At 47.8% G+C, this 25,452-nt stretch overlaps 1 protein-coding gene across 15 annotated transcripts in view; it reads left to right on the top strand.

The window, feature by feature from the left end:
- kmt2cb (lysine (K)-specific methyltransferase 2Cb) overlaps window positions 1–25,452 on the top strand; it is a 71,815-nt gene that overhangs the window by 23,930 nt on the left and 22,433 nt on the right. For 3 of the 15 annotated variants that reach the window (XM_076973090.1, XM_076973085.1, XM_076973083.1), the window contains exons 8-36: window positions 471–633; window positions 1,018–1,189; window positions 1,467–1,581; window positions 1,778–1,953; window positions 2,310–2,581; window positions 7,851–7,937; window positions 8,130–9,316; window positions 10,672–10,791; window positions 13,134–13,250; window positions 13,397–13,504; window positions 13,641–13,745; window positions 14,119–14,300; window positions 14,909–15,073; window positions 15,157–15,266; window positions 15,655–15,783; window positions 15,881–16,093; window positions 16,325–16,450; window positions 17,044–17,163; window positions 19,178–19,320; window positions 20,718–20,892; window positions 21,066–21,188; window positions 21,476–21,523; window positions 23,030–23,164; window positions 23,279–23,311; window positions 23,416–23,565; window positions 23,696–23,840; window positions 24,045–24,283; window positions 24,370–24,443; window positions 24,866–25,084. In XM_076973090.1, coding sequence (XP_076829205.1) covers window positions 471–633; window positions 1,018–1,189; window positions 1,467–1,581; window positions 1,778–1,953; window positions 2,310–2,581; window positions 7,851–7,937; window positions 8,130–9,316; window positions 10,672–10,791; window positions 13,134–13,250; window positions 13,397–13,504; window positions 13,641–13,745; window positions 14,119–14,300; window positions 14,909–15,073; window positions 15,157–15,266; window positions 15,655–15,783; window positions 15,881–16,093; window positions 16,325–16,450; window positions 17,044–17,163; window positions 19,178–19,320; window positions 20,718–20,892; window positions 21,066–21,188; window positions 21,476–21,523; window positions 23,030–23,164; window positions 23,279–23,311; window positions 23,416–23,565; window positions 23,696–23,840; window positions 24,045–24,283; window positions 24,370–24,443; window positions 24,866–25,084 — 5,151 coding nt within the window. The remainder of the gene's footprint in view (window positions 1–470; window positions 634–1,017; window positions 1,190–1,466; window positions 1,582–1,777; window positions 1,954–2,309; window positions 2,582–7,850; window positions 7,938–8,129; window positions 9,317–10,671; window positions 10,792–13,133; window positions 13,251–13,396; window positions 13,505–13,640; window positions 13,746–14,118; window positions 14,301–14,908; window positions 15,074–15,156; window positions 15,267–15,654; window positions 15,784–15,880; window positions 16,094–16,324; window positions 16,451–17,043; window positions 17,164–19,177; window positions 19,321–20,717; window positions 20,893–21,065; window positions 21,189–21,475; window positions 21,524–23,029; window positions 23,165–23,278; window positions 23,312–23,415; window positions 23,566–23,695; window positions 23,841–24,044; window positions 24,284–24,369; window positions 24,444–24,865; window positions 25,085–25,452) is intronic. The other 12 variants (XM_076973098.1, XM_076973088.1, XM_076973097.1 and 9 more) reach the window with 10 other exon arrangements.

Raw genomic sequence — 25,452 nt, 5'->3', positions numbered from 1 at the left:
TAATTAGAATTGTTAATCGTAATCATAAAAAAAAACTGAAGCGAGTTGTTCCTTATTATGATGAATATTAAATCGGTCTTTAGTTTGTAGTTTTCTTCCTCAGGTCTGTTATATAGGACTCCATGTCCAGTCTAGATCAGCTGTGGAGAGAGTTGTCCACTGCTGTCACTGTGGAACAGGCCCAGGAAAAGCTGGCCAGTCTTGGCTGTGCTCATAGATACTACGTTCATTGCATACTGCTGTGACCACACAGGACTTGGGTACTTGGATAGCTGGATGTGTCTGAGAGTTGGTTGCATGCTTTGTTCTCCAGTACATACTATAAATAAACCAGAGAGTGAGTTTCCTAAACAACAAATGTCACTTTTTGGGCACAATAAAGGCAGTGTAAAAAAAAATCACCAGTGAAATTCTCTCTCCCTCTTTCTCTCCCTCTCCTCCTCTTCTTTCTCCCTCGTCTTCCTCCTCAGCATTGTGCATATTGTAAGCGCCTTGGAGCATCCATCAAGTGCTGTGAGCAGGGGTGTGACCGGTCGTACCACTACCCTTGCGCGGGGGGCGCCGGAACCTTCCAAGACTTCAGGAAGCTTTGTGTCCTGTGCACGGAGCACGTCGGACTGGCCCTCAGCAAATGTGAGACGGCCCTCCGGCCCACTCGGGCTTGCCGCAGTCCGTGTGCGAGATGTTTTGTCTGTCTATCATTGTTTTTGTTTATTTGTTTGTTTTTGTCGCTGCCGTTTCGTTACTGCGGGTCAAAACTTTGCCGATTGGGTGAAGGCAAATGCAAAGCCAGCGACAGACTCGGGGGATCAGTCATTTCTGTCGAGCAGTTGAACACAGCATGCTGCCAGATGGCCTCTGCTGAACCATATGGGATCTCCCTTTTGTATTTATTGTAATTTATACCTTTAATGAATCATGCGGCCATGAAACCTTCTTTTTTCCTCCATCGCACACACTCGCCTATGCGTCACCTTTGGCTGTTTACCCCTCCCCCTCCCCCCACACCCACTCCAGTTGCGGAGGAGGCCAACTGCGTGCTCTGTGACAGCTCGGGGGACCTGCAGGACCAGCTCTTCTGCACCAGCTGTGGGCTGCACTACCACGGCATGTGTCTGGACATCGGCGTCACCCCTCTGAAGCGGGCCGGCTGGCAGTGCCCCGAATGCAAAGTCTGCCAGACGTGCAAGTGAGTGGCGCCGGAACGCCGCGCATAGTGGCCGCGTGCGCTTAGGTTGGATCCTTGACCGATTTTTGACAGAATCTCTTAGTTTTTTCAATCTTTTTACATTTCTTTGCAGTTAATCGGGCATCTTATTTTCACATTCACACCATTTAATCATTTGCGCATTTAGCCTGTCTGTTTCGCCCCAGGAGATTGGGGTTTTTTTTTGAGTAGTCTGTAAGAGATTTAGCGTCACAAAAAGGGCTTTTGTGGTTGACGTTGCTGCCCTCGCTCGTCTCAGGAATCCTGGGGAGGACACGAAGATGCTGGTGTGTGACATGTGCGATAAAGGCTATCACACGTTCTGCCTGCAGCCAGTGATGGACTCCATCCCCACCAACGGGTGGAGGTGTCAGGTACGGACGGGGCGCTACTGCACAGGCTCTCCTAATGCGTACGAAACCCAAAGCAGTTTAGCAGCATCTGTGCTCACACGCCTGCCCGAGCTTCCCCGGTTCGGTAGCCCTCCCGGCTGAATCGTTTGGGTACCCGCAAGTCCGGTAGTGCTTGTGTGCGTGAACGTTGGGCTAACCTCCGGGCGATCTGTCGCAGAACTGCCGGGCGTGCGTTCAGTGTGGCGTGCGGAGCAGCGCCCAGTGGCACCACAACGGGCTGCTGTGCGAGGCGTGCGGTGGGCATCCGGACGCCCCTCCCCCCTGCCCCCTGTGCTCGGGCAGCCTGGACCCCGAGCTTCACAAAGACCTGCTCTCCTGTCACCACTGCAAAAGGTACGTGCCCATCTCTTCACTCCGGACAGGTACGCCCTCCGCTTCACTCCGGACAGGTACGCCCTCCGCTTCAACACCCGCCACTTTCCAAACGCGGGATGTCTTTAGGATAATTTCAGGATAATTAGGATAATTATAGGGTAAGGATTAGGATATTTCTCCTAATTATGTCTGCCGGGACTCATCATTGTCATATTAGAGTCTCTTGGAGGGCTTGTTCTAATAGTCACACACGTATTTGTCAGTGTAATTTTGGTTTTGTGGCCAGATCGTTCTATCACGCATCAGTATTAGGATGCTGTAAATAAACCATGAATATTATTAACATTCCCTCCCTCCCTCTTTGGGCGCTGCAGGTGGTTCCATCTGGAGTGTGAGCGGCAGGTGGGAGGCCGTGCGGGGCCGCAGGTCGGAGAGGATTACGTCTGCTCCGCGTGTAAACACCTCGGCTTCGAGCCAGGATGCCCCGCACGTACAGACGCCGAGGATGCGCTCGCAGCCGGGCCGGACCTGTGCGCCAGTGCCGACGAAGAGACGCGGTCGGCCGTCGAGCCCCAGCCGGCCCGGTCCCTCGCCGACGATGACGCCGCGCCTGTGCCGGGGGAGGTTCCGGAGCGGTGGGAGTCCGGTAAGATGGAGCACCTGTTGCGCCGAGGGCCGTGGTGCCAGCACCTTCACACTCGTTGATGGTTTGTCCACTGGCTCCGTTTGATTTTACGGTGCACGTATGTGCAGAGCCTGCATTGCACGCAGTCTTTAAAGGTTTTTAAGAAGCTCTTTTCACATTTTCACAAGTGAGGAAATAAACAGCTAAACGTAGTGAAGCGTTCCTGCCATCTGGACTCTGAGGATCCTCACGTCCCAGCTGTTTACTGTGCCGAGTTAAGGAGATGATATGACCTCAGTGCTTGTGCTGCGTGGCATTGGACAACGTTTATGTTTTTATAGGTTTGGGAATCCTTTGGACAGCCGAGTTTACTTAATCCTGTGTCACAGTAGCCTTAGGCCAAGCTGAAATGCATCTGCCTGGAGCGGCTTTGTTTTGTCCCATTTTTATTTTTGCCTTACCGAAGATTTATTGGGTTTTAACATATTATTTAAGTCTGCAAGCTGAATCGCTTTCTACAGCAATTTTGTCCTTGAAGCATCACCTCATTTCAGACCTGCGCTTTTGCTGCTTTGAATGCAACTAGTTGTACTCTCGCCTATTTATCCAGCCATTATCATGTCATGAATATGCAGATTGTTCCTTGGGCTCCGCTGGGGGGGCCAGTCCTCCGTGGGCGTGGCCCTCAGGTTTGACACGGCCGAAGGGGGGGAGCCATGCAAGGTCCCCCGTGAGCCAGACTCTTCAGCTCTCAGACCTCTAGAGTGAAGGAAAAATTTACAAATTTACTCGCAGGTTTGGTGAAGGGAGTCTTTAATCACCACCACAGACTGAAAACGAGGGTGACAAAATAGCTTCAGAAGACGGTGGCAGTGGGCCTTTCCAGTGATTTCAGCAGTGCAGGAGGCATGGACTACTGATCAGCATTTCTTTGTGACCACGTGGATTTACCTGTTACCTTCTTGGAATATGCAGCGTAGATGCGGATTGCTACGTAATCTCGCGTATAAAAAGTTGTTTTGATTTTCATTGCGAACCAAACCGAGGAATGTATTAAAGTATATGAAGCACAAGGAACGTCCCATTTTACATGTAGTGAGTAGATCGGGCTGGACGTAATTAGGCTCCATCTGTGCTCTTTTAGTCAGTGTTGCAGTGCCCACATACAGCTGGGCATTCCTTTATTATTTATACCACCTCCCCACACACACGTACACACATGTGAATTACTTATTTCATCATGCATCTAATTTCACGTGATTCCTTTTAGATAGATAGCTTGCAAGGATCAAGACAATATCAAAGTTGACTTCGCGTGTTTTTGCCTAGAATGCTTTGCCTGCTTCTTTGCCACAGGACGGCATGCTGTTTTGTGTGCTGTCGATGCCTGCTCGAGGCTGCGGTGCTCGATTGGTTGAGGTATTTTGGGGTGGGGCTTATACGGGGCCCGTTGATGGAGCAGACAAGCAGAAGTGCCTTAATCTGCCAATTCACCCACGTTTATTTGGATGACAAGGACGTCCTCGGGCGCGCATAGTGTTGATATGTTCGTGGTGGTTGATTTCTGAAACTGCTTTCATTTCCCTTTTTTTAAACCCTCCCCAGTTACTTCTGTTGCACGGCTTTTGGCTACAGTGTTTGGCCTCTCTGGGGCGGGTGGATGTTCCTGGGCGATCAGTGATCTGTCACACCTGTTGTCAACCCGAGAGCAAATCGGTGTCGAGATTCGTCCGGGAGAATTTCAAATCTCCTGCCAGCCTTTGTGACTCATAATAAGCCTCGTGCGACTGCCAGAGTCCCAAGGGTGTCAAGCGTGGAAGTCGTCCTCCTTTAATGAACTGCCGCTCCCTCCCGCTTTAACGCGGGGCTACAATAGCGGCTCGCCGTGTGAAGTTTGCGGGTCCTTTTGTAGAGCGAGATGAAGCCGCGGTCCCTGGTGTTCCACAGGGAGACCAAAGAGGAGACGAAGCTCTCTCATCCTCTGCCATCCCCCGTTTCCCGCTGATCACACGGCCGCTGCGGACGTCTTGAGCACCGGGAGCCAGATGGCTCCCCATTACGTGCAGACTGAAGCGGGGGTTGTTCTCTTTGTGTCGTCGGCACGATGCAAGTGACACGGGAGCACTGTGAAGTCTGGCTTTCCTCAATGGTGAACGCCTCTTCCTTGGTGAACGGCCCCTTCCAGCCGACCGACCGTTCCCCCTTCCAGCCGTCGGTTTCGCGGCCCACCGCTTTCGCCCGAACCCGACGACGCCGGTCCGTGCATCTCCGGCTTCAGGCTTTACCCCGCCAGCTCCCTCCCCCTGCTGGCTCTTCACGCCCTGTATTGCGAGTTCTTCACTGCGCTGTGCCACGCCTGCGGTCGAGGGCTCTGGCCTCGGGTGAGCTCTGAGGTCTTCACGCGCCCCCGTTCTCCCCGTTCTCCACCCTCGCCGTGCAGGGAGCCGCTGGGAAGGCCCGCAGACCCGGCGGATTTGCAGACAACACCGTGACTTGGAGTCATTATTTGTGACGGCGGTCCCGACACTAAAAGAAAACATTGGTGAGCAGGTTGTGATGGTGATGTATAAGAGTCTGTTGAAAAGGGGGTTATGTCTAGACTCAGGGTGGGAACCCCTTCACTGTGTATTTCAGGGTATATCCCTGTTAATCTTTGACCCACACTAGCAGAGACGTTAGGGTTCCCAGAGTGGTATCTGTCAGATGTTATCGCAACACTGACGCTGTGGAACATTGCTACAGGCAAATGAGTCCTTTAACATATTTTTAATATTTTGTTGTTGTGTTGTTTCCATCCTAACCAATTCTCGGCTGTTCCCATGCGAGGTCTCCGTGGGTGTTGTGATGAATCACAGCATTCACGTAATCCAACAAACGGAAACAATTTTGCACAGAACAATGCGTTTTGTTTACATCGCCCATCCCCACAGACGAGTGCGCGGCGAGCGTTTGATATGTACTACTCCAGAACGTTATGCATGCAGATGGGTGTGGGCGTATCATCCACTACTCCTGCATACACACACACACACACACACACATACACACTGCAGGCAAAGGCAAGCTTTGGCCTCTTAAGAGAAACCCGCTCACAGGTCAAACGATAAAAGGATGCTACTGGCTCTCGGCTGGATTGGACTGAAGCACACAATCGTAGCTGTGCTCCTTTAAGTTACCATGGGAACTCCTCCTCGCAGCCAGCTTGGAGAATTGGCAGGTTGCCAGATTGGAGGGGGGAAGGGATGTTGAAATAGTATGTCATTCTGTGTTTTTTTTTTTTCCATGTACCTAGTTCATAGTTCAGTGTGTAAAATGGGCACTCGATGCACACAGTTTCCGGGTCGTTTTGTAATGAATCTCACAAACATAATGGATGTGATCATCAGTGGAGCAGCTCAAGCCAACCACTAATCATTTTCCTCCATTTGGTTTCTTCTGCACTGGTGAGTGCTTTGAGTTCATTGCACTCTTTAGCATGAACGGTAGTCCTATAAGAGACCAGCACAAGTCACAAATAGTCACTATTCCATCATGCTGGAATATATAAATAATAAATAATAATAAATTTGGGGTAGGATTTGTCTAGAAAAGGGATCCTAACTCCTCAGAGTAACTATAATACAATTTTAAAATGTAAAAAAATAATTATACTTTTATATTAGTTGCTTATGAGATTTTACTTGACCAGCTAAAGAGCTGCAGTAACCTCTTTGGTATAATTTTGGACTAGTTTATATCCTACATGAATAATTGTGATAAGTTGCACATATGAGCTCTACAGTAGGTTGGCAACACCAGGGTAGTGGGTTTGATGAGCAACACCAGGGTAGTGGGTTTGATGAGCAACACCAAGGTAGTGGGTTTGATTCCCAGGATACATACATGCGATCCCAATCATAAATATGCAGTTTCTTGTGGGTCAGTGATAAGCAGCGCCCATCGCTGTCCCAGAAATGTCAGATCTGAAAGGTCAGGTCTGGGCCTTTTGTTGTATTATCTGTAGATTCTGCCCCGAGATAATATAATCAATAGATACATTCTCAGTGCTTAACACCGGAGGCTGGCACGTCAAAAGGATCATTACTGAACTACACAGATGACACCAACCTGTGGATGTACCTGAATTCTGCACAGTTGAACACAGATAAGAAAGAGGATCTGGTCATTGGAAAGGAAGCTCCGAGATCTTGAGCTCGAGCTGTGTCTGAAGTCTTAAACTTTCAAGTTTCAATAACTGTATTAGTGAGGTTACATGTTGTCACTAATATCTCTAACATCTCGACGTCTGAGACATTCTCTCCTTTGTTGATGTTGCCTGGATAATTACTACACTGTCCTATCTGTCCTTCCCAAGAGGTCCATTAATACGCCGCAATGAGTTCTCACACTAGAATGACGGATCGTATTACACTGACCCTCAAAATGGCTGCCCATATCTTTTGAGATGGTGTGAGGAACACTTTTTTTTTTTTTGAGGAACACCCCAGAAACCTGACAAAAGGGGAAATTTTATTTGCTCAGCATTGCATTATTGTTGTTGTTGTTGTTTCAACCTCTACTACTACTACCACTTATTTAATAAGGATACCTAATGGGCAGTTAACTGACAAAGACTTTACCATTGCTGGTCTGTCCTATCTCTGTTTGCTTTGCTGATGCAAACCTCTCTCCCAGACAGACAAAGAAACCTGCGGTCTAATTACTTTATATAGCACTAAGCTAATATCAGCTGCACTCGGCTAATATTTAGTTATGAAATCCTTTGTGGGTTCTTGAGACAGGCTGATTATGTGAACCTGGAGGAGACATGGAACATATTTGATTAGGACCAATAACTGACCCCAATAATTGATCGGAGCGTTTGTAGGGTGTTTGCCTGGAAAATTGTGGCTCTCAGCTTCAAAGTGAGCAAGAGGGAGAGATATTATAGGCAACTGGAGCATCTTAAAGCAAAGTGTAATTGGACCCACAAAGGTGTGTGTGTGTGTTTGAGAGGCAGTGAGACTGAAGACATCCTTAAATATGCACAGATAAAGAGAGTATATTTCATCATCAGTGTGTCCTTAGGGCTGAATATGATTACATTGTTATAAGACCTAATCTAGTTTTCACCCTCTCTGTTTTATCTGTGACTAATGCACACACATACACTTCCCCTCCTTGCATCCTTAAAAAAAACCCTAATTGTGCTCATTACACAGTGATGTAATCATTTCCACCTGTTCTTGGATTGTGCTGCTGTGTACTATGTAAGAAAAACATCTGACTGTCGGTGTGTCTCTTTCTCTAGCGGCCTGTGATGACACGAGCAGTCCAGAAGCCCAGCACGTAGCCGCTGAAACCTCCCACAAAGGACCTATGGGTGAAAAAGTTCCAGGTACCTTCGTCATGTGCTCTTCGCTTTCCATACCACCCACGGTCCTGTCATGGGCTGTTATTGGCAGTCTAGCCAATGTCTTCCACTGAGGACGGCAGCTGTTGTGAAATTATTTTGTCAAGACATCTGGTTGAAAGTTTCATTTCTGCTGTCTGAAAAAGTTTAACTTGCTTTTTTTGTCATTTTACCTAGCCACACAACCTCCTCAGGACATTAAACCAGCTAGTAGTCCAGAACCTCCTCAGCAGGAGCTAGTTCCAGCTACAGAGACTCCGGTAGTATCGTTTATCACGCCATCCGCCAAGGAAGAGCAGACTCAGGAGACCCCAATGATGACCGATCCTGCAGAAATAACTCTTCACCCAGAGGAAGTTGAACCAAGCCTTGAGGAGCAGAAGACCATCACGCCATCCACCAAAGAGCTCACACCAGTGTCTGAAACCTCTGAGGAGGAGCCCATGGAAGTGTCATTCCCAGGACTTTCAGAACTTTCCCAGGAAACGGAAGCAAGTCCTGCTAAGTCTGTGCCAAAGGTGGAAAAGGATGCAGAAGAGGAGAAAGTGGGCCCCATGGTGCAGCAGCATGAGCGAGTCCCTGAGGGCCTCTCAATAGAGCTGCATGAGGGGCCTTCTGGGGGTCTAATGGAGGAGCACATGGAGAGAGCCATTGAGGGCCTCACAGTGGAGCAGCATGGCGGAGCCTCTGAAGACCTCGTGATGGAGGAACACGCAAAAGTCTCTGAGGGCCTCACGGTGGAGCAGCGGGAGAGTGCTGCCGAGAGCCCTGCGGCAGAGCGGCGCGACAGAGACGGCGAGGGCATCGCTGTGGACCAACGCGAGCTACCCACGGTGGAGCAACACCAGAGCCTCACCGAGGGCCCCGCGGTGGAGCAACACCAGAGCCTCACCGAGGGCCCCGCGGTGGAGCAACACCAGAGCCTCACCGAGGGCCCCGCGGTGGAGCAACACCAGAGCCTCACCGAGGGCCCCGCGGTGGAGCAACACCAGAGCCCCACTGAGGGCCCCGCGGTGGAGCAACACCAGAGCCCCACCGAGGGCCCCTCAGTGGAAGAACAGGAACGGCCCACTGTAGGCCTTCCTGATTGCACGGACTTGAGCCTGGATGGCGAGCGGAGCCTGGCCAAGCTCAGCTCCCTGGTGGAAGAGAGGACCTCACTAAAGCCATTGCCGGTCAGACAGCCGGAGAGCGTGCCCTCCTCTGGCCATCCTTCAGGCAGCCCACAAAGCCACTCTGGAACGGGAGAGGCTAGTAGCAACGTGCCTTCAGCCCCCTTTATACCCTTCATGCCCAAAATCGGCATGGGCAAACCCGCCATCTCCAAGAGGAAGTTCTCACCAGGAAGGCCGAGGGTGAAGCAGGTAGGATTCCGGGGCCTTTGGTCAGTTACAGAATCTCCTGATCTTGCCGTGCTGGTCAAGGAGCCTAAAATGGATCACACGGTGGGCCGTTTGTGCTGCGGGTTTTTCCTCTAACGCAGTCTTGGCCGTCTGTGAGAGTAGAGAGCATTTCAGATTTACAACTGCCCTTCATTTTGAAATATTAAGCAGTTTGCACACCTTTCCCACCATCTTGTTTCTGGGGAAGAGATGAAATCATTGCCACAGTCAGAACATGTATGAGCTGAAGATCTGAATCCATCTACAGTCAGAACATGTATGAGCTGAAGATCTGAATCCATCTTTGTCAGCTACGAGAGCAACAGCAGACACTACTCACTCACTCACCGTTTAGCGTGTCACGCAGCGTGTCACGCTAGTCTGTGTGCCATTCCCATGGACATCTGGTTGTCATGGCCTTGGTCAGATTCTACAGTGCGAACAGAATTCTTCCCCCCCTACAGTTGTTCTGTTCACCAGGGATGTACTTCACACTATGTCATATTCAATAGCTTTATTTCCTTTGACATGTTGATTAGAGACACTCATTACAAACCCATAGTTAAAATATTATTGCGTACCACACAGTAAGAGTACGAACATTGTGCTGCCCATTTTACACACGAAATACAATTCAAATTATGCACAGACACCAGTGTGTGTTATTAAGTGGGCCTTGTAAAATCAGATCTTATTACAGTGCATTATAATTTAGCAGGTTTGCGTTTGCTGCACACTACTGATTTATACAGCCACACGCACGTAAGCTGGACACGCAACGTTTCTGGTGGTGTCTGCGTGGAAAGGCGGAGCTAAACTCAAGTGCTCCTCCCACTCCAGTGCTTGGCATGCCGATCGCTCCAGGGTCCTCGTTGCCCTCGCACTCCTGACATTATCACCTCACTCTCATTTATAAATACACCGGCGCTCGCTGAACGGGGGGGTGGGGTAGGACGCTGCTAACAGCTGTGATCTTGTAGGCAGGCCGCACTGCGCGTTCCCACATTCCCACGCACTCGTCATCTGTTGGCTGAGCTCATCCATGTGCCCGTGCTGGTCCGCATACTCTCAGCTGTGTTCTACACGTGTGTCCACGTGTGCATGCGTCTCTGTGTGCTCCTTTTGATGGCGTTTCTTTTACGTTATTGCATGTTGTCGCCCACATCTCCTTTCTTCGTCCCCTTCTCTCATTTTCTCTGCCTATTCCTATCTCCTGTCTTCCTCTCTCTCTCTACAAACGTCTCTTCCTGTGCCCCCCCCCTCTCTCTCTCTCTCTCTCTCTCTCTCTCTCTCTCTCTCTCTAATCCTTTCTCTCTCTAACCCACCCTCACCCTCAGGGAGTGTGGAGTGCCTCTCCCAGACTGAGCTCCCCCCCGTGGTGCCCTGGCCAGGCGGAGGGCTGGGACGCCCCAAAGAGCAGGCAGCTCCCCCACCCACTCGCATGGAGCATCCGCGTGGTAACTACAACTCCTCACTAAGACTCAGACCCAGCCTAGCCGCTTAGCCCCTGACACCGGCTCCGGGCGCATCGGCGACGGACGTCTGGTTCGAACGCCTCCGCTGCTGATTCAGCCACCTCGTTAGTGACTTACAGGTTCATGAACAGAGAGCAGCATTAGATCTCTGGGGAATGGAGGATTTAGCACTGGGTGCTAACAAGCACGCTGCTGTTTGCCTGCATTGTTTGCTGACTGCCACTAACTCGGCTTTAAGCTTATGTAAAGTAAAAAAAAAAAAAACATCCAAAAAAAAAAGTCTTGATTAAAACTCTTAACACGCATGATGTTTCCTGAGCTTTAGGCCGCGGCAGGAGTAATGAATGACCGAGCTCTGAATGTCTTCGTGCAGTGCACCGTAGGGCATGTTGCATGCCAGGGAGGTCAGAGGTCGCCTGGCAGCCATGTCCGCTCTCGGCGGGTTCGCCGTACCATCTGTTACCACGCCAGCAGAGTCGATGTGCCGACCCGCCCGGGCCAGGCGCCGAGCCAAAATGGGTCTAGCTGCATTATCACCTTTGACTCCGGCAGAACGCGGGACGCCATCCGCTCTGCATGATTACAGTGGAGAGATGGAAAGAGGTGTGGAGACGGAGGATGGGGTAAAAAAGAGGAGCGGCGGAAAGTCAGAGCGAGAGAGAGAGATAGAGGGATGAAAAAGAGTGAGGCTGAGCGGGAGGAGAAGGAAATGGAGAGATAATTTGGCGAAAAGCTGGAGTGGAGGAGTGGAGACAGCGCAGATAGGACAGAGGAGAAGGGGGGGAGGACAGCAAAGGAAGGATTTGACAAGCAGATGGAGAGAAGGTGGAAGTCTGAGCGGAGAGGGAGACTGCACTGACACATAATGACAAGGTGAGAGAAGGAGGTAATGGCGGAGTGAGGAGAGAAGGAGGAAAGGCGCTGTAATTCTGCCCCACGCTTCTCAGCGCGACAGCCGGGGTGGCCGTCCCCGCGGACGGAAACCCACTGACAGCGCGACAGAACTCGAGCCGCCTCCGAAACCCACGGCCCGGCCGTCTGTCAGCGGCCCCCTGACCCTGACGGCAGCCTCGCGAGGGTCTGTTTCCCTGTCGGCGGTCGTCCGCACCATCCGACAAGCCGCGCGGCAGGTCGACTCCAAGGATCGTGTTTGTTTACGTGTTAAGGCCTAACGGATCATAAATGCACAGAGTGCAAGCAGACAGGCCCTGGTCTTAAAAGAAAGATAGAAGTATGCTGACCCCAGAAACCCCCCCCCTCCCTAACACAATCCTTTTTTAGAGTCACGCGTTGCTGTCTGCAGGAATAGAGCTGCCAGGGTGAGTGTGAGTCCTATAGAAACGTAGGAAGCACGTAGGACACTGCAGCCCCTCAGCCGGCTCCTGCAGCATCTCTGCCCACAAGGCGCCGTCGGGAGGGAGAGTCTTCTCCATCATCTCCCCATCATCCCGTTGTTTAAGTTACTTGCGCTAATTTGTCATGCCATCTCACCACTTGCAGGCACTTTCAATTATGGTGTGGATCAATTAAAAATTGATTAATTTATTTGTTTTATTTGATTTTTTTCCCCCATTTTTATTTGTTTGATGGTTTCATTTTTTTTTTTGATCCAACCTCGCCCACCTGAAGTGTCTGTAAGAACACATGGGGCTTTTGGGGGGTGGTAATTGGAAGGTGTCGACCAAATGTTTTCTCCCAGCCTTGCATCAGCTCATCCTCTGTGTGTAGTATATACCCAGACCAGCCTCTCAAACACCACACAAACAAGGATGATGGTTGCTTTTTCAAACCTGCATGATTCCGGCTGGACCCTTTGAGCAGCCCGTAGTGATGTCGGCCGAGGCTGGAACGCCTCGCTGTCTGGGGCTCAGTCCTCCCAACTCAATCCCACCGAGGATACGTCAATCTAGACATGAAAAACATTTAATCTGTTACCTGTTAACCTCTGAAAACAGTCAAAGATTTCAATGAAACATTTGTTTCCGTTTTCCCTGGGAATTAGGTGAATATAGCTGCTGTAAAGAGCTATATATGAGTTCTTGTTATCATATAAAAAACTTGGCCACTGAAGGACCCCCACCCTTTTAGAGAGGTTTTCTGAACAGTCAATACAGCTGTACCATGTAGACTTTATTTATATTTTACTTTATTTTATTATTATTGGTCATGGAGTCCAGGTCACAGAGCCAAAGTGATTTATTGTGAGGAGCACGTACAGCAGCTTTGATATTGTGTGTTACAATTGCTGAACTGTGGGTCTCTGAGCCCTCAGCGGCTCTCTTGTGCAGCAGATGATGTGGTTCTGTGTCCGGCTCCGCCCACAGGGCCGAGGGTCTGGCTTCCCTGGGAGACGGAGGCCCAGGGGGGCGGGGCTTACAGGCCGAGGAGGGCGTGGCCGCTCCAGGATGAAGAATGGCGTGAGTCCGATCCCCGCCCCAGGAGTATGTATCTTGGTGGCATGCGTTGTGTTCCGGTTATATGCAATATAAAACTAAAAAACTAAAGTAATTTCTGAAATATATCCGCTTGGTTTGAAACCTCCACTCTTTTTCATTCATTTCTTTCTTCATTCTTCTCATGCTCGCAGGTAAATGCCATAGAAACAACAGTGTATCCATTCAGAGAGGAAGAAGAGAACGCCATGCACAACACAGTAGTGATCTTCTCCAGCACAGACACCTTCACTCTGAAACAGGTGACAGTGAGCATATATGAACGTCCTGTTTTCGCCATAGCCATGGACCACTGCTGTCTGACTACTGGTCTCTATCTAACTCCATACCCCTCTACCTCTCTCTCTCTCTCTCTCTCTCTCTCTCTCTGTCTCTCAGGACATGTGTGTGGTGTGTGGGAGTTTTGGGCAGGGTGTAGAGGGTCGACTCCTCGCCTGTGCTCAGTGTGGACAGTGTTACCACCCCTACTGCGTCAATATTAAGGTAAAGGTGCTGTCCAAATTACACAGCACAGGAGCATCCAGCCAAACAAACACACATACATACACAGGTGAATACAGTTCAAGAGTAGTTACACATCTGTACAGTTCATAGTTAAGAATTCAATAAACGGGTTCATTTTTGTGACGTTTAATCTTTAATATTGTGACAATATTATGAATTGGTGCTTTATTTGGGTTATTTGTCATGTGCTGCACAAATGTAAAGTCTGAAAATATAAATGTAAATACAGAAAATACAGTAAAAAAAAAAAAAAATACAATACAAACATACCGTGTGTGTGTGTGTGTGTGTGTGTGTGTGTGTGTGTGTGTGTGTGTGTGTGTGTGTGTGTGTGCGCGTCTGCGTGCTGTAGATCACTAAAGTTGTCCTAAGTAAGGGTTGGCGGTGTCTGGAGTGTACCGTGTGTGAGGCGTGTGGGCAGGCCAGCGACCCAGGGCGTCTCCTGCTGTGTGATGACTGTGACATCAGTTACCACACCTACTGCCTGGACCCACCCCTACAGAACGTTCCCAATGGAAGCTGGAAATGCAAATGGTAACGCCCACTTTAGAGCACAGAACCGCTTATTCGTTGGTTTCTCAGTTGTTGGCCAGTCTCTCCTGAATAAGACGAAGCAGAAGTGTGAAAAGTTAAAGGCGAGGTTTTGTTCCCGCTACGTGCAGGCTTGTTTATCAGAGTGAACAGGCCGCAGTCGAGAAGATATAGACACGTCTGAAGATCTGCTGGCCTGTGTGGTGTTCGGATGTTACACCTGGTTTACTGAGGAAGTCTCTGTACCGCTACCACCAAACCAGTTCTTCTGCCTTATGAGGAATGAGGCCTGTCAGAGCTCGGAGCAAATTGCAGATTATGCTAAAAGAATAATTCATAGAAAAATGCAGTTAGACAGCTGCCTTTACAAAGATTTTTATATTCCTGAAACCCTTAATGTATGAGAAAGGTAAATCATTAGAAACGATTTAATATCTGTAAAGTGCAGTGAAGCAGTGTTGCTCTGCTAAACACCGACCATTGAATGGGTGGTTTTTTATTTATTTCTCCAATATAAAAGTTTGAGAGGGATTAACAGTGTGTGTGTGTGTGCGCGCATGCGCGCGTGTGCGTGCGTGTGTGTGTGTGACCGACTTGCCTCCCTTCCCTAGGTGTGTATCCTGCAAGCAGTGTGGTGCTACCACTCCGGGCGCGAGATGCGAGTGGCAGAATAATTACACTCAGTGCGCCCCCTGTGCCAGTCTGGCTCGCTGCCCTGTCTGCCTGCTGGACTACAATGAGGAAGAGATCATCCTGCAGTGTCGTCAGTGTGACAGGTGAGCCGGGCGTGTGTGTGCGCGCGCGTTTGAACAGTTGCCTCAGGGCATCCGTGATAAATCCACTTTCCTGCCTCCTCCAGGTGGATGCACGCCTCGTGTCAAGGCTTCCACTCGGAGGAGGAGGTGGAGAAGATGGCAGACAGCAGCTTCGACTGCAGCCTGTGCCAGGGCAGCAGCTCTCTCTCCCCAGGTAGGCACCACCCGCTGCTTTATACTGCACCATCCATGTTGTCCACAAATCTGCCAGCAGAATGTTTGTTAATCGTGGCATTATTAGGCAGGTGTGTGTGTGTGTGTGTGTGTGTGTGTGTTGGTGTGTGTGTGTGTGTGTGTGTGTGTGTGTGTGTGTGTGTGTGTGTGTGTGTGTGTGTGTGTGTGTGTGTGTGTGTGTTGGTGTGCATGAATGTTGATTCTGCTTGCTTTGTCACCTATGCCTCATTATTTAGGTTCTTTTTCAGCATTACAGCCTAACTACAGTTTATTTACTTTACAAAACTTGGTGTAGACTCAGAGGAGATACATTAAGATTTTGCCTCATAAACATCTCTTCATAATTAACATTCATTTGCACATTCCAGTTCATCCAATCCAATCATCTTTCTTGGATTCATGTATCAACACAGCACTGGGATCAGGGCCTAAACCAGATACAGATATGACTGAGCTTCCAGTCACGCCACAGATGGCTCCAAAATCAAGAGATCTAGGTAAAGACAGTCATTGTTACGTAAGTCTTAACTCTTTAATTACCAGTGAGGTTCCTCAAGGCTCTATACACAGACCACTGCTGTTTCCCCTGCACAGACTTGATGCGAACCTACACACAGGATGGGGTGTGTCTCACAGAGTCGGGTCTGTCACAACTCCAGAGCCTAGCCAATGCCGCGTCTCGCCGACGTCGGCCCAAGCCCAAACTGAAGCTGAAGATCATCAACCAGAACAGCGTGGCTGTGCTACAAACGCCCCCAGACCCTCAGACAGAACTTTCCAGAGACGGAGACCTCGACGACAGCAGAGGTACCGTTAATGTTTCAGTCCCGGGTTCTGCATCGTATGTTTTGATCAACGAGTTTTTACATTTGGAAAGTAATTTTTTTTTTCACACATACAGGAAAGCAGAATCAGACAGCAGCTAAAACAAACGGAAGCTGTCAAACTGTTCCCTTATACCCTTTAGAGATGGTAGATGTGTGTGTGTGTGTGTGTGTGTGTGTGTTTGACCGCTCCGTACGTATGGGTTTTTAACAGCAGAAGGGGAGATGGTTGATGGAGAGGGAAAGTCTGACTCCAGCCCTGAGAGAGAGGCTCCTGTGGACGATGAATCTAAAGGAAGTGAGGCCTGCAAGAAGAGGAAAAGGAAACCTTACCGCCCTGGTGAGAGGGCGCCTCACGGGCAGAGACGGCTCCACCAACGTGTGAAACCATGCCAGGGCCACATTCTAGCTCTCAGCAGGCTGTGTGTTCTAAAGAATGTCACCTGGACTTCTCATTTGGCCTAGTTATGACGTTTTGATGTAAAAACATCATGGCATCATTAGACGTGGGTGTGCATTAGTCTCTGGAAGGCTTTAGCGCAGCTAGTCTCCTGCTCAAAGATGGAGACAGGCATGTGGGGGGGGGGGGGGGGGGGGGTGCTAATCTAGATGATCGTTTCAGTGATGATTCTGTTTTGTCTCACGCAATCATCTTGAGTGTCATTTTCAGGTTTTTTCAGTTTATCTTTTTGTTTTCGCATCTCATTCTGACATTTGATTCAACATGGGCGAACCATTAGCAATTTTATTCACAAACTTCCGGTACAAAATGTTTGAAAATTTTACATTTAGATTTTAGTCACCGTTTCATGTATGTTTGGTGATTCATGCGGCCATCAAAACCTGACTTGAACATCTGTGATACATAGTGGACAAAGTCACTGAGTTTATCGCTGGACTCAAGAATGCTTAGTGGATCTTCCTGCTCTGCAGGTATCGGGGGCTTCATGGTCAGGCAGCGGAACCGGGCCGGCCCGGGCAAAGCCAAACCAGCCCTGGGTAGGAAGGACTCCACCGGCTCCGTCTCAGAGACACCACAGGGGAAGGATGAAGGTAGGAATGACTCTGTAAATTTGAGATGTTCTGAACATGCTAGCAGCAAGTGTAGTACCAGTACTCGTGTACAGAATCCTGCCCATAGCAAATTCATCACTACATGCAGTTTTTGACTTGCATACACCTCACAGTGGTTTGAGAAGTTTTGAACACCTCGTGTAGCAGTGAAGCACCTCCCACGGTAAGAGACCCAGACCAAGCAGACCAGACATTCCTCCAGTGTGAAGACTCGTGCTGTGAATGTTGATTTTGAGTGAGTCTAATATCCCGTGCAACGAATGAACTCCAGTTCTCAGTTCTCTTCTGTTCATTTTGTTTTGTATGTGCCTTTGAGGTTATTTACAGGTATACTTCATAACAACCACTGTGTGTTGATCACTCCCAGGTTGATCAAACTTCATGATGGACAGTAACTGTCACATGAAATAACTTTACAGTTTTGTGTTCCTTATGCACCAAACTATGTCTCTGTACTTCAGCATTTCCTATGGATCAGTGATGCAGGAATCACGTTCATGTTGCTTACATAAGAGGCACAACATTCCTATAAATTGATTGATAGACTCATTAAGAATATTCGAATGTGTTCATTTTATACACAGACGGTATGCGGTAAGCATAAACATCATTATGCTCACCACATATCGCCTGCAACGCTTTGCTTTTCATGGAGCTTTGCCGGGAAAAACGAGGCGGACTGGGTCTCTCATTCAACTCATCTGGCCCTGAAACTCGCCTTCTCTTTAATAAATCAAGTCCTCAGGCACTCGCATGCACGAGAGAAATCGGCCCCAGACTGAAAGGAAGAGGTTCACATAAGGTTTTATGGCTGTGTTCGTTTATGGCTGTGTTCACCTGTTTATTTTAAATATATTTGTAGTACAGTTGTTTTCTGTTTATTTTGGTTTAATTATTAATTGTTTAATTTTTAAAAATGCAAGGTTTATTGTCTTTGCATTGTGAGACAAATTATGAATGAACATTTTCTGATTTTCATCAGGAACAGTGCAATTTTTTTTTATTGACTTAAAAGCTAATTATGATAATTATTATTGAATATATGAAACAAAGACAGATGTGTAAAGTGTTTTCCTGTATAAGCCAAGTTTAGCTAATACCTCCATTAGCCTACCGCAGTGCACTGGACTTGTTTTTCTGCAGAGCATTTCAGAGCCTCAAGAACGAACCATTTGTTGGATTAAAACGTGCAGTGGTCTTTAGGAAATAGTGTTTTCCTCAAGTTTTGCCGAGACCTGCACGTAGCTCGTAATGTGATGGAGGCAGACACCATGTAATTCACCATGTGAGAAAAACCCTGACAAGGTCTTTTTTGTATTTTAATATCATCATTTCAAGTATGGTACAAGCCAGGCTTCAGTATTTGAATTTTAGTCCGTTTACAGTCTCACCCAGACCTCCTGTGTTTGGACATGTGCCCTTCGGCTGTTCCTCTGAACACCACCTCTCTCCTCATCTACACCTCCCTCCGCTCCTTCCTCCACCCAACCCTGGGTGTCTGTGGAGATGAGCAATACTTCTATGAATTAATATGGGCTTGTGGTTTTTCCATGAGAGCTATAGCTCTAAAAAAAACAAACAAACAAAAAAAATAATCTATCCAAACTGCACTAGTGTATGACGGCCGAACTGCACCAGTGTATGCGACTCCGTGGGGTCGTTGTCGGAAGCAGCGAGTCCCTCCCAGGACGTGAGAGTAGCAGCACGTTGCTGCAGCATGTGTGTTTGACACTGGTGGTATTCGTGTTACTTTAGTGAGGCAGAAGGTAGATGAGCTCAGGTTGCAGTATAGTAGTTCTTGAAGACAGGCTAACCCAGCCGTGGACGTGAGCAACCAAGTCTGTGCCCTCGGCCTAAACAAAGGCCTTCTCTGCTTAACCTACTTTGTCCTTTGGAAAATTCCTGTGTAAGCCATTGCAGAGAAATGTTGCCAGCGGAAACACTGGGCTTGTTCAGATCCACATGGTAAACATTCGTTTTCTGGTCCTGGTAGGATGGGGCGACCCGATGCCAGACACACCAGTGGACGAGAAACCTCCTGTGACTGATTTCCCTGAGAACTCTGAGGTGAAAGTCCGCAAACGCTACAGGAAGAAGAAGACCAAACTAGAAGAGGCATTTCCAACGTATCTACAGGTATGGAACCCATACTGTTTATACAATTTAGCAAACTAAAAGAGGATCTTATGTAGGTCAAGCGGTTTGATGCATTTGGACATCAGTGTATGCAGACTTTATTGTAGTGTAAACTGAAATAGGCATAAGTAGAAGACACCGTTACCTAAATGACTTGAACCAGATGTGCTTGGGAAATGGTATCTTGGTATCAAAGTATCTTAGTATATTTCTGTTTGTTTTGGGGAGTATTTTGCCTAAGAATGTAAAAAAAAAAGAAATTTCTCAGCGTTGTGGAAAACGACATCTCACGCAACTTCCACACTCACTCCCGTCACCTTGCGCAAGGGTTCCGCAGGCCGAGGGTATTGCTAGGCAACCGCTAAAGATAACCTGCGAGGAGGCTACGGGTGCGCGCTTGTCTAATAGAGCCTGACGTGAGCTCCACAGGGAACCAGCAGTGACGCGATCCCTCCCGCATCTCCATCGCCGCCGCTCGCCTTGTAAATGGGCGTCAGAGAGCCAGGCTGAGCCTCACTCGGGCTCAGCGAGACAGTCTCGGGCTCTCACCGGCTGACTCCCAACGAGCTGCGATTTTAAAGGCAGGCTCGCGGGGGAACCTGGGGGGGAAAGCGGCCGCTAAGAGCACGGCGGAGACTGTGAGGCGCATTAAGCTAACGCTGCCTGTCAGCGCTAACTCGCCGGCGCTTCTGACGCAGGGAGCCGCAGCTAAAGGCCCCGCCGCGTGGCAGAGCGCGCCTTCCATCAATTATTGAGAGCGAAGGCTTTTAATGTGTCAGCCGTCACCAAGCGTAAGAGCGAAATCGCGTGTCGGGGCTGGCAGGCGAGTCGAGCCAAGATGGCGGGCGCAGCAGGGCGGCCGCGTGCCAGCAGCCGTGGCGGGCGTCCTCGTCTCTGTCTGCGCGTTCCCGCTGGCAGCCGGTGTCCGTGGGCCCCGCGCGTGTCTCAGGGGCAGCTGGGAGTCCGGATGAAGCGGAGCCCAATCTCAGATGGTTCGGCGTTTCGACGGCTTCATGCAGGGCCCCGGCAGCCTGCTACACCACTTAGAATCTGGGAAGGGTTCTTTTTGCAAACGTCTGAGCAGGCTGAGATGCAGCTAGCCATGAAAGATTGTGCAAATGTGTAAATAAATGGGTGAGTTTATCAATTAAATGCTTGAATTGCAACAGTTTTAGTTGGGGAACTACTCTGTAAATAAAGTCAAGTTGTGTTGACATTACAGACCAGAAATACACTTACTATATCCCTCCCACATATAACACACCCATCTTCATAGATTTTGGTTGGTTGTTTGACCGGTTTCTTGTCAGGTTGTTGGTTGGTGTAGATCTGGAAGCATCAGTACTTTAGTATCAGAACTGGAAGTATCTAAATATAATTGGCATATTTGCTTTTAGGAGGCATTCTTTGGAAAAGACCTTCTGGACAAGAGCAAGCAGAGCAGGCAGGAGACAACAGGCCTGTTAGAGGAAGAGAGAGACAGGAAGCAGTCTGGCGGCAGCCTCCTGAAGACTTCCTGTAACCCCTCACTTAGTACATCAACACCACTGCCTAGTAAAAGTGCAGGACCACGTAAGATGCGCACTCACCTGCAAAGGCTTTTTGGTTACATTTACAAGGTCCTAAATCTTAATGTAACTAAATATGTATAATTTAGGACCTTAAAAAAATATCCTTAACGGAGCTATACAGATGTGTTCATTTTTACATGTGAAAGCACAATACAAGTCTCAAATAACTCCTAGATCCCCTGCCTTCGTTCAAAGGGAGTTCTGAGGAGCCTCTTGTGGACCTGTCCGAGGTGCTGAAATCAGACACTGAGCTGCTAGGAATGCTGTCTGATGATATGGGCAAGCACACAGAGTCTGGTAGGCCATTAATATTACCGAAACCTCACACTCCCTACTCATTGCAGCCCTTTCTATGTCAAAATGAGCTCTTCTGCTGAACTCATTTTTGATCCTTGCTCACTCAATCAAAAATTCATCTGTTGTGGGTTCTATACCGACATGCATGTGTTTTAGTGCTTTTGGACTTCATTGTATTTCATTTTGAGTTATTCCGTTATTTAGTTGATTGATCTCTCACTCTCACTCATGAATCTTCTTTATTTCTGGGTCTGATCACTCATTGTGTTTGATTTGGGTCCTTGTAGGTCTTGATTTTTGCCCTTTCCAGGTTGACTGCTCACCCTCTCCATTTGGTAAGAGCCCCAGAACCCCAAAATCATCTTCTCAAGCTTGATATTTGCATGCCGGCATTTTTGCATTTTCTTCAGATCATTTCAAAAGTTTTAAAGATTCTCTTTTCTTGGTGTTTGTCAGGTTGACTATACCTGCTACATCTGTGCTGTGTGACTTTACTAATGATTTGTAGATGGATTTGTTGCATTTCTGTTAAAACTAAAAACTCAAAGTTCAGTTTAGAGGAGTTGCAGAAGGTATTAAAGAGTTTAGATTCTTGAAGGGAAATTGATCATTGACGCATTTGGTTTTAGACACTGGCATTAAAACCAAGTTCAGTACACATCCAGGTATTACTTGTGGGTCTGTAATAATTCAACTGTACCCTCCAAATCATGGCCAAGGACTCTTCCTTAAAAGCCAAAGAATGAACGTCCTGCAGTGGACAGATTCCTTTTCAGCCCCATATTACTTACACTTGTCCTTCAACATTTACAATTTCTATATCCATGGCCAGGTTAAAGGTAGGTGAGAGCGCTACCAGAGGCCTTGGTTTCCAGAAAGAATACATCAAATGGGTCGGCATGCAACCTGTGATGCTGTGCAGAAACCTTTTGTTTTCTAGCCAAAATCTGTCGAGATGCATTCAAAATAAAGATTATGATGGGTCTAATTCTTTATCGTCATGCATTTTTCAAATGCAGAAGATAAGGCCTTCAGGTAATCAGTATTTGCATTAGAACGTACCCTCTCAACACCACCTTTACTAAAAACACCAACCTTGCACATTCACTCATTGGCACACATATTAGTGTCTCTTATTGTATAGTCCATTTGTTGCCAAGTGCAGCATCCATCTGCCTGGTCAGTTTCTGTACCAATGGGAAGCGGGCCATTCATAACACTCTGATGACACCGACATGTTGATGGTCCGCGCTAGAGTGGCAAGATCATATCAGCTGCAACAGTGTTGCTGGAGATACAGCATTGGTCCGTGATGAAAGTAGCATGAAATGAGGGACAGGGCTTTGCCCTGTTCACATACCAGCACAATTTATAGTGTTGAGCATTTTGAACTTCATGGGACTGAGTAAATAAGCCCAGGTTTTTGATTGTGTTAAGTCTCAATGATCAGATTAGCTTGATCTTTGCTAGTATTAGTTAGGCTTTAATTTGTAGTATAGCTGGTTGCTCTGTAAAGCATTAATTATTTTTAATTAATACTTTATTATTATTGTTATTATTATTATTATTATTAATAAGATAAAAGCAGTAATGTGTTCTGTAGTAATTCCAATTCACACCAATTCAAAATTTTACATTTTGGTGGTTACCTGTGTAAACTGTGATGTTAATGTTTTTTACTGTTAGTTTCTTGTGATTAAATAATATTTAGATATTCGTATGATCTATTCATTAAGCTGTAGAGAATTCCCCTCATGCAGCAGATTGTTCAGCCACTTCAATCATCCGCTGCATTAAGATGCATTATTAATCTGCACGTGTTGTGTTTTGGTCTGCCTCAGCTGGCTTGGACGTTGCTCCCCTTGCAGAAGAGGCATCGCTCTCCTCCCAGTCTCACCCAGTCCGTGCTCATCAGGTACCAGAGGAGCCTCTGGATGGCATCCTCAGCCCTGAACTGGACAAGATGGTCACTGACGGTCAGTACAGGTCCACACTTTACTCTAGGTTTAATAGTTTTACCGAAAAGGCACCTTAAGACGTTGAGGTGATTTAAAACAAAACACTTAAAAGCTTCTCTCCTTTCTTCACAGAGTCCATTCTAAGCAAGCTGTATAAAATCCCAGGTATGCGGTTGTTCAGTTGCTCAGTAACAAGAATGCACTGACGGTGAAAAGGTTGCACTTTCTGAGAGGGGTATGTGTCTGAGCTGAGTTGTCTGCTCACACAGAATTGGAGGGAAAGGATGTTGAAGATCTGTTCACAGCTGTTCTCAGCCCCAGTACCATCCAGGCATCTCAGGTGCCTCATCCATCCCAGGGATCACACCCTTTGCATGGGCCTCCTGGCCATGCATTGCCCCCCTCCCAGCTCAGCTCAGGTATAATAATCACCTGATTTACATCACTTGATCAAATCTTAAGACTGTGAAATTTGGTTCAAAGTTTGAAGGACACTTTGAATACTCATAGTGTTTTTTTTTTTTTTTTTTTTTTTTTTGCACTTTACAGGAATGTTTCCCCGGATGCCGGTGATGAATGGTCTGATAGCAACCAATCAACAGTTCCCGCCATCACAGATGCCTCCCGGAGCAGGACCTGATGTGGCCCGAAATTTTGCTACCATGCAGCGCATACCTTTCTCAGACAGTCTGAGGTAAGCGCTAAGCGTCTCTGTGTCGATCTCGGCCTGTTAATATGGTCAGAACAGTCAGCATTTAACTCAACAAGAATCATACTATGATGGATCAGGATCACGATTCCTGAATCCGTTTTAGACGTTGCGTTCACATCCTAATATTCATGTCATTGTGTTGTGAATGTTTCTGATGTTTGGATCTTAATGTTCTGTGTTGGTCAGGGACAGGAAGTTTAGTCAGATGTCACAGGATGCAGCTGGCCCATGGTCTGCCACCGGTCCGGGCCCTGCTCCCCCTCCTGCTCCTCCCTCTGGAGCTGAGGGAGAGGGGGATTCCTTGTCCACGGCTCAGAAGAGCACCCTGAAATGGGAGAAAGAAGAGACTCTGGGAGAGCTCGCTACCGTAGCTCCGGTCCTCTACACTAACGTCAACTTCCCCAATCTTAAAGAGGAATACCCAGGTAGGTTTAATGATCCAACAGTGTGATGGGTCACTTGAGAAGAATATGATTTCGTTTAGCGCTTTCATCAAAATTTCATTTCACAGACTGGCAGACAAGAGTGAAACAAATTGCTAAGCTGTGGAGAAAAGCAAGTTCGCAAGACAGAGCCCCATATGTGGTAAGATGTAGGCCATGAACGCATTCACCAGTCTTTAGAAGAGTGCAATTCTTAGTTGTTGTCCACTTGTTGACTGAACATGGCTGACTGAACATGAACATGTTGACTGGCAATTAGTGAGATTAGCATTTAACATAACTATTAGATATTTAAACTACTATATCAATTGTTGCTCTGTAACTATGTCCTTTGGTGTAGATTGTGTTAAATGATAAATTAATAAAATAACAGAAAACTTTGCCTTGATTAACAGAAAGCCTGATGTAAGCTTTTGTGGTGGTCTCTGTGAATTTACACCTCAATGGCTCTGCCACTGTGATGTTATGAATCTAAAGCCAGCGACTAATTGAGGGTCTACAGAATTAACGGCTGCTAAATTGAGGCCTGCTGAGTTGAGCTGTTTACCTTTGTGTTGCTCGCAGCAAAAGGCTCGGGACAACAGGGCAGCCCTCCGCATCAACAAAGTCCAAATGTCCAATGAAACAATCAAAAGGCAGCAGTCGCAGCACCAACAGCCTCAATCCTCACAGCCCCTGGAAGTGTTTGACCCTGCCATCCCCCCTCTGGACCCCGAGCTTCTGTTCAAGGACCCCCTGAAGCACAAGGAATCCGAACAGGAGCAGGAATGGAAGTTGAGACAGGTGAGTCCTGCAGTGCATTGCCTTCACCCATCTGCAGGAAAAAATATGAGAGACATTGTTAACGAGTCAGTAAAACTATGTGATCCCCAAGACATATTCATTCTGTAGATATCGGGTTTCCAGAAATTGTCAGCTCCTTTATATGGTACAATTTCTGAAAGTGTTGCCGTTTTAGCTATTGCATGTGTAACCCTTAATAAAGTCATTTTAACTGTATTAAGCTAATTTATATGCCTTTGTTTGGAGTTAAGCGCTAAATACTTCTGGCTTATGGCTTCTATTGTTCCACCCTTGCAGGGTGCGGTATCACAAGCTTATAGTCATTCCTGTTTCTTTGTGGGCATGCTGTGATCCTTCCAGGGTAGTTA

Source organism: Brachyhypopomus gauderio, chromosome 14 (assembly GCF_052324685.1).
Source record: "Brachyhypopomus gauderio isolate BG-103 chromosome 14, BGAUD_0.2, whole genome shotgun sequence".
NCBI classification, from domain to species: Eukaryota; Metazoa; Chordata; class Actinopteri; order Gymnotiformes; family Hypopomidae; genus Brachyhypopomus; species Brachyhypopomus gauderio.
The sequence above is the reverse complement of the archived record's forward strand: the minus strand, read 5'-3'. Positions and strand labels throughout refer to the sequence as shown.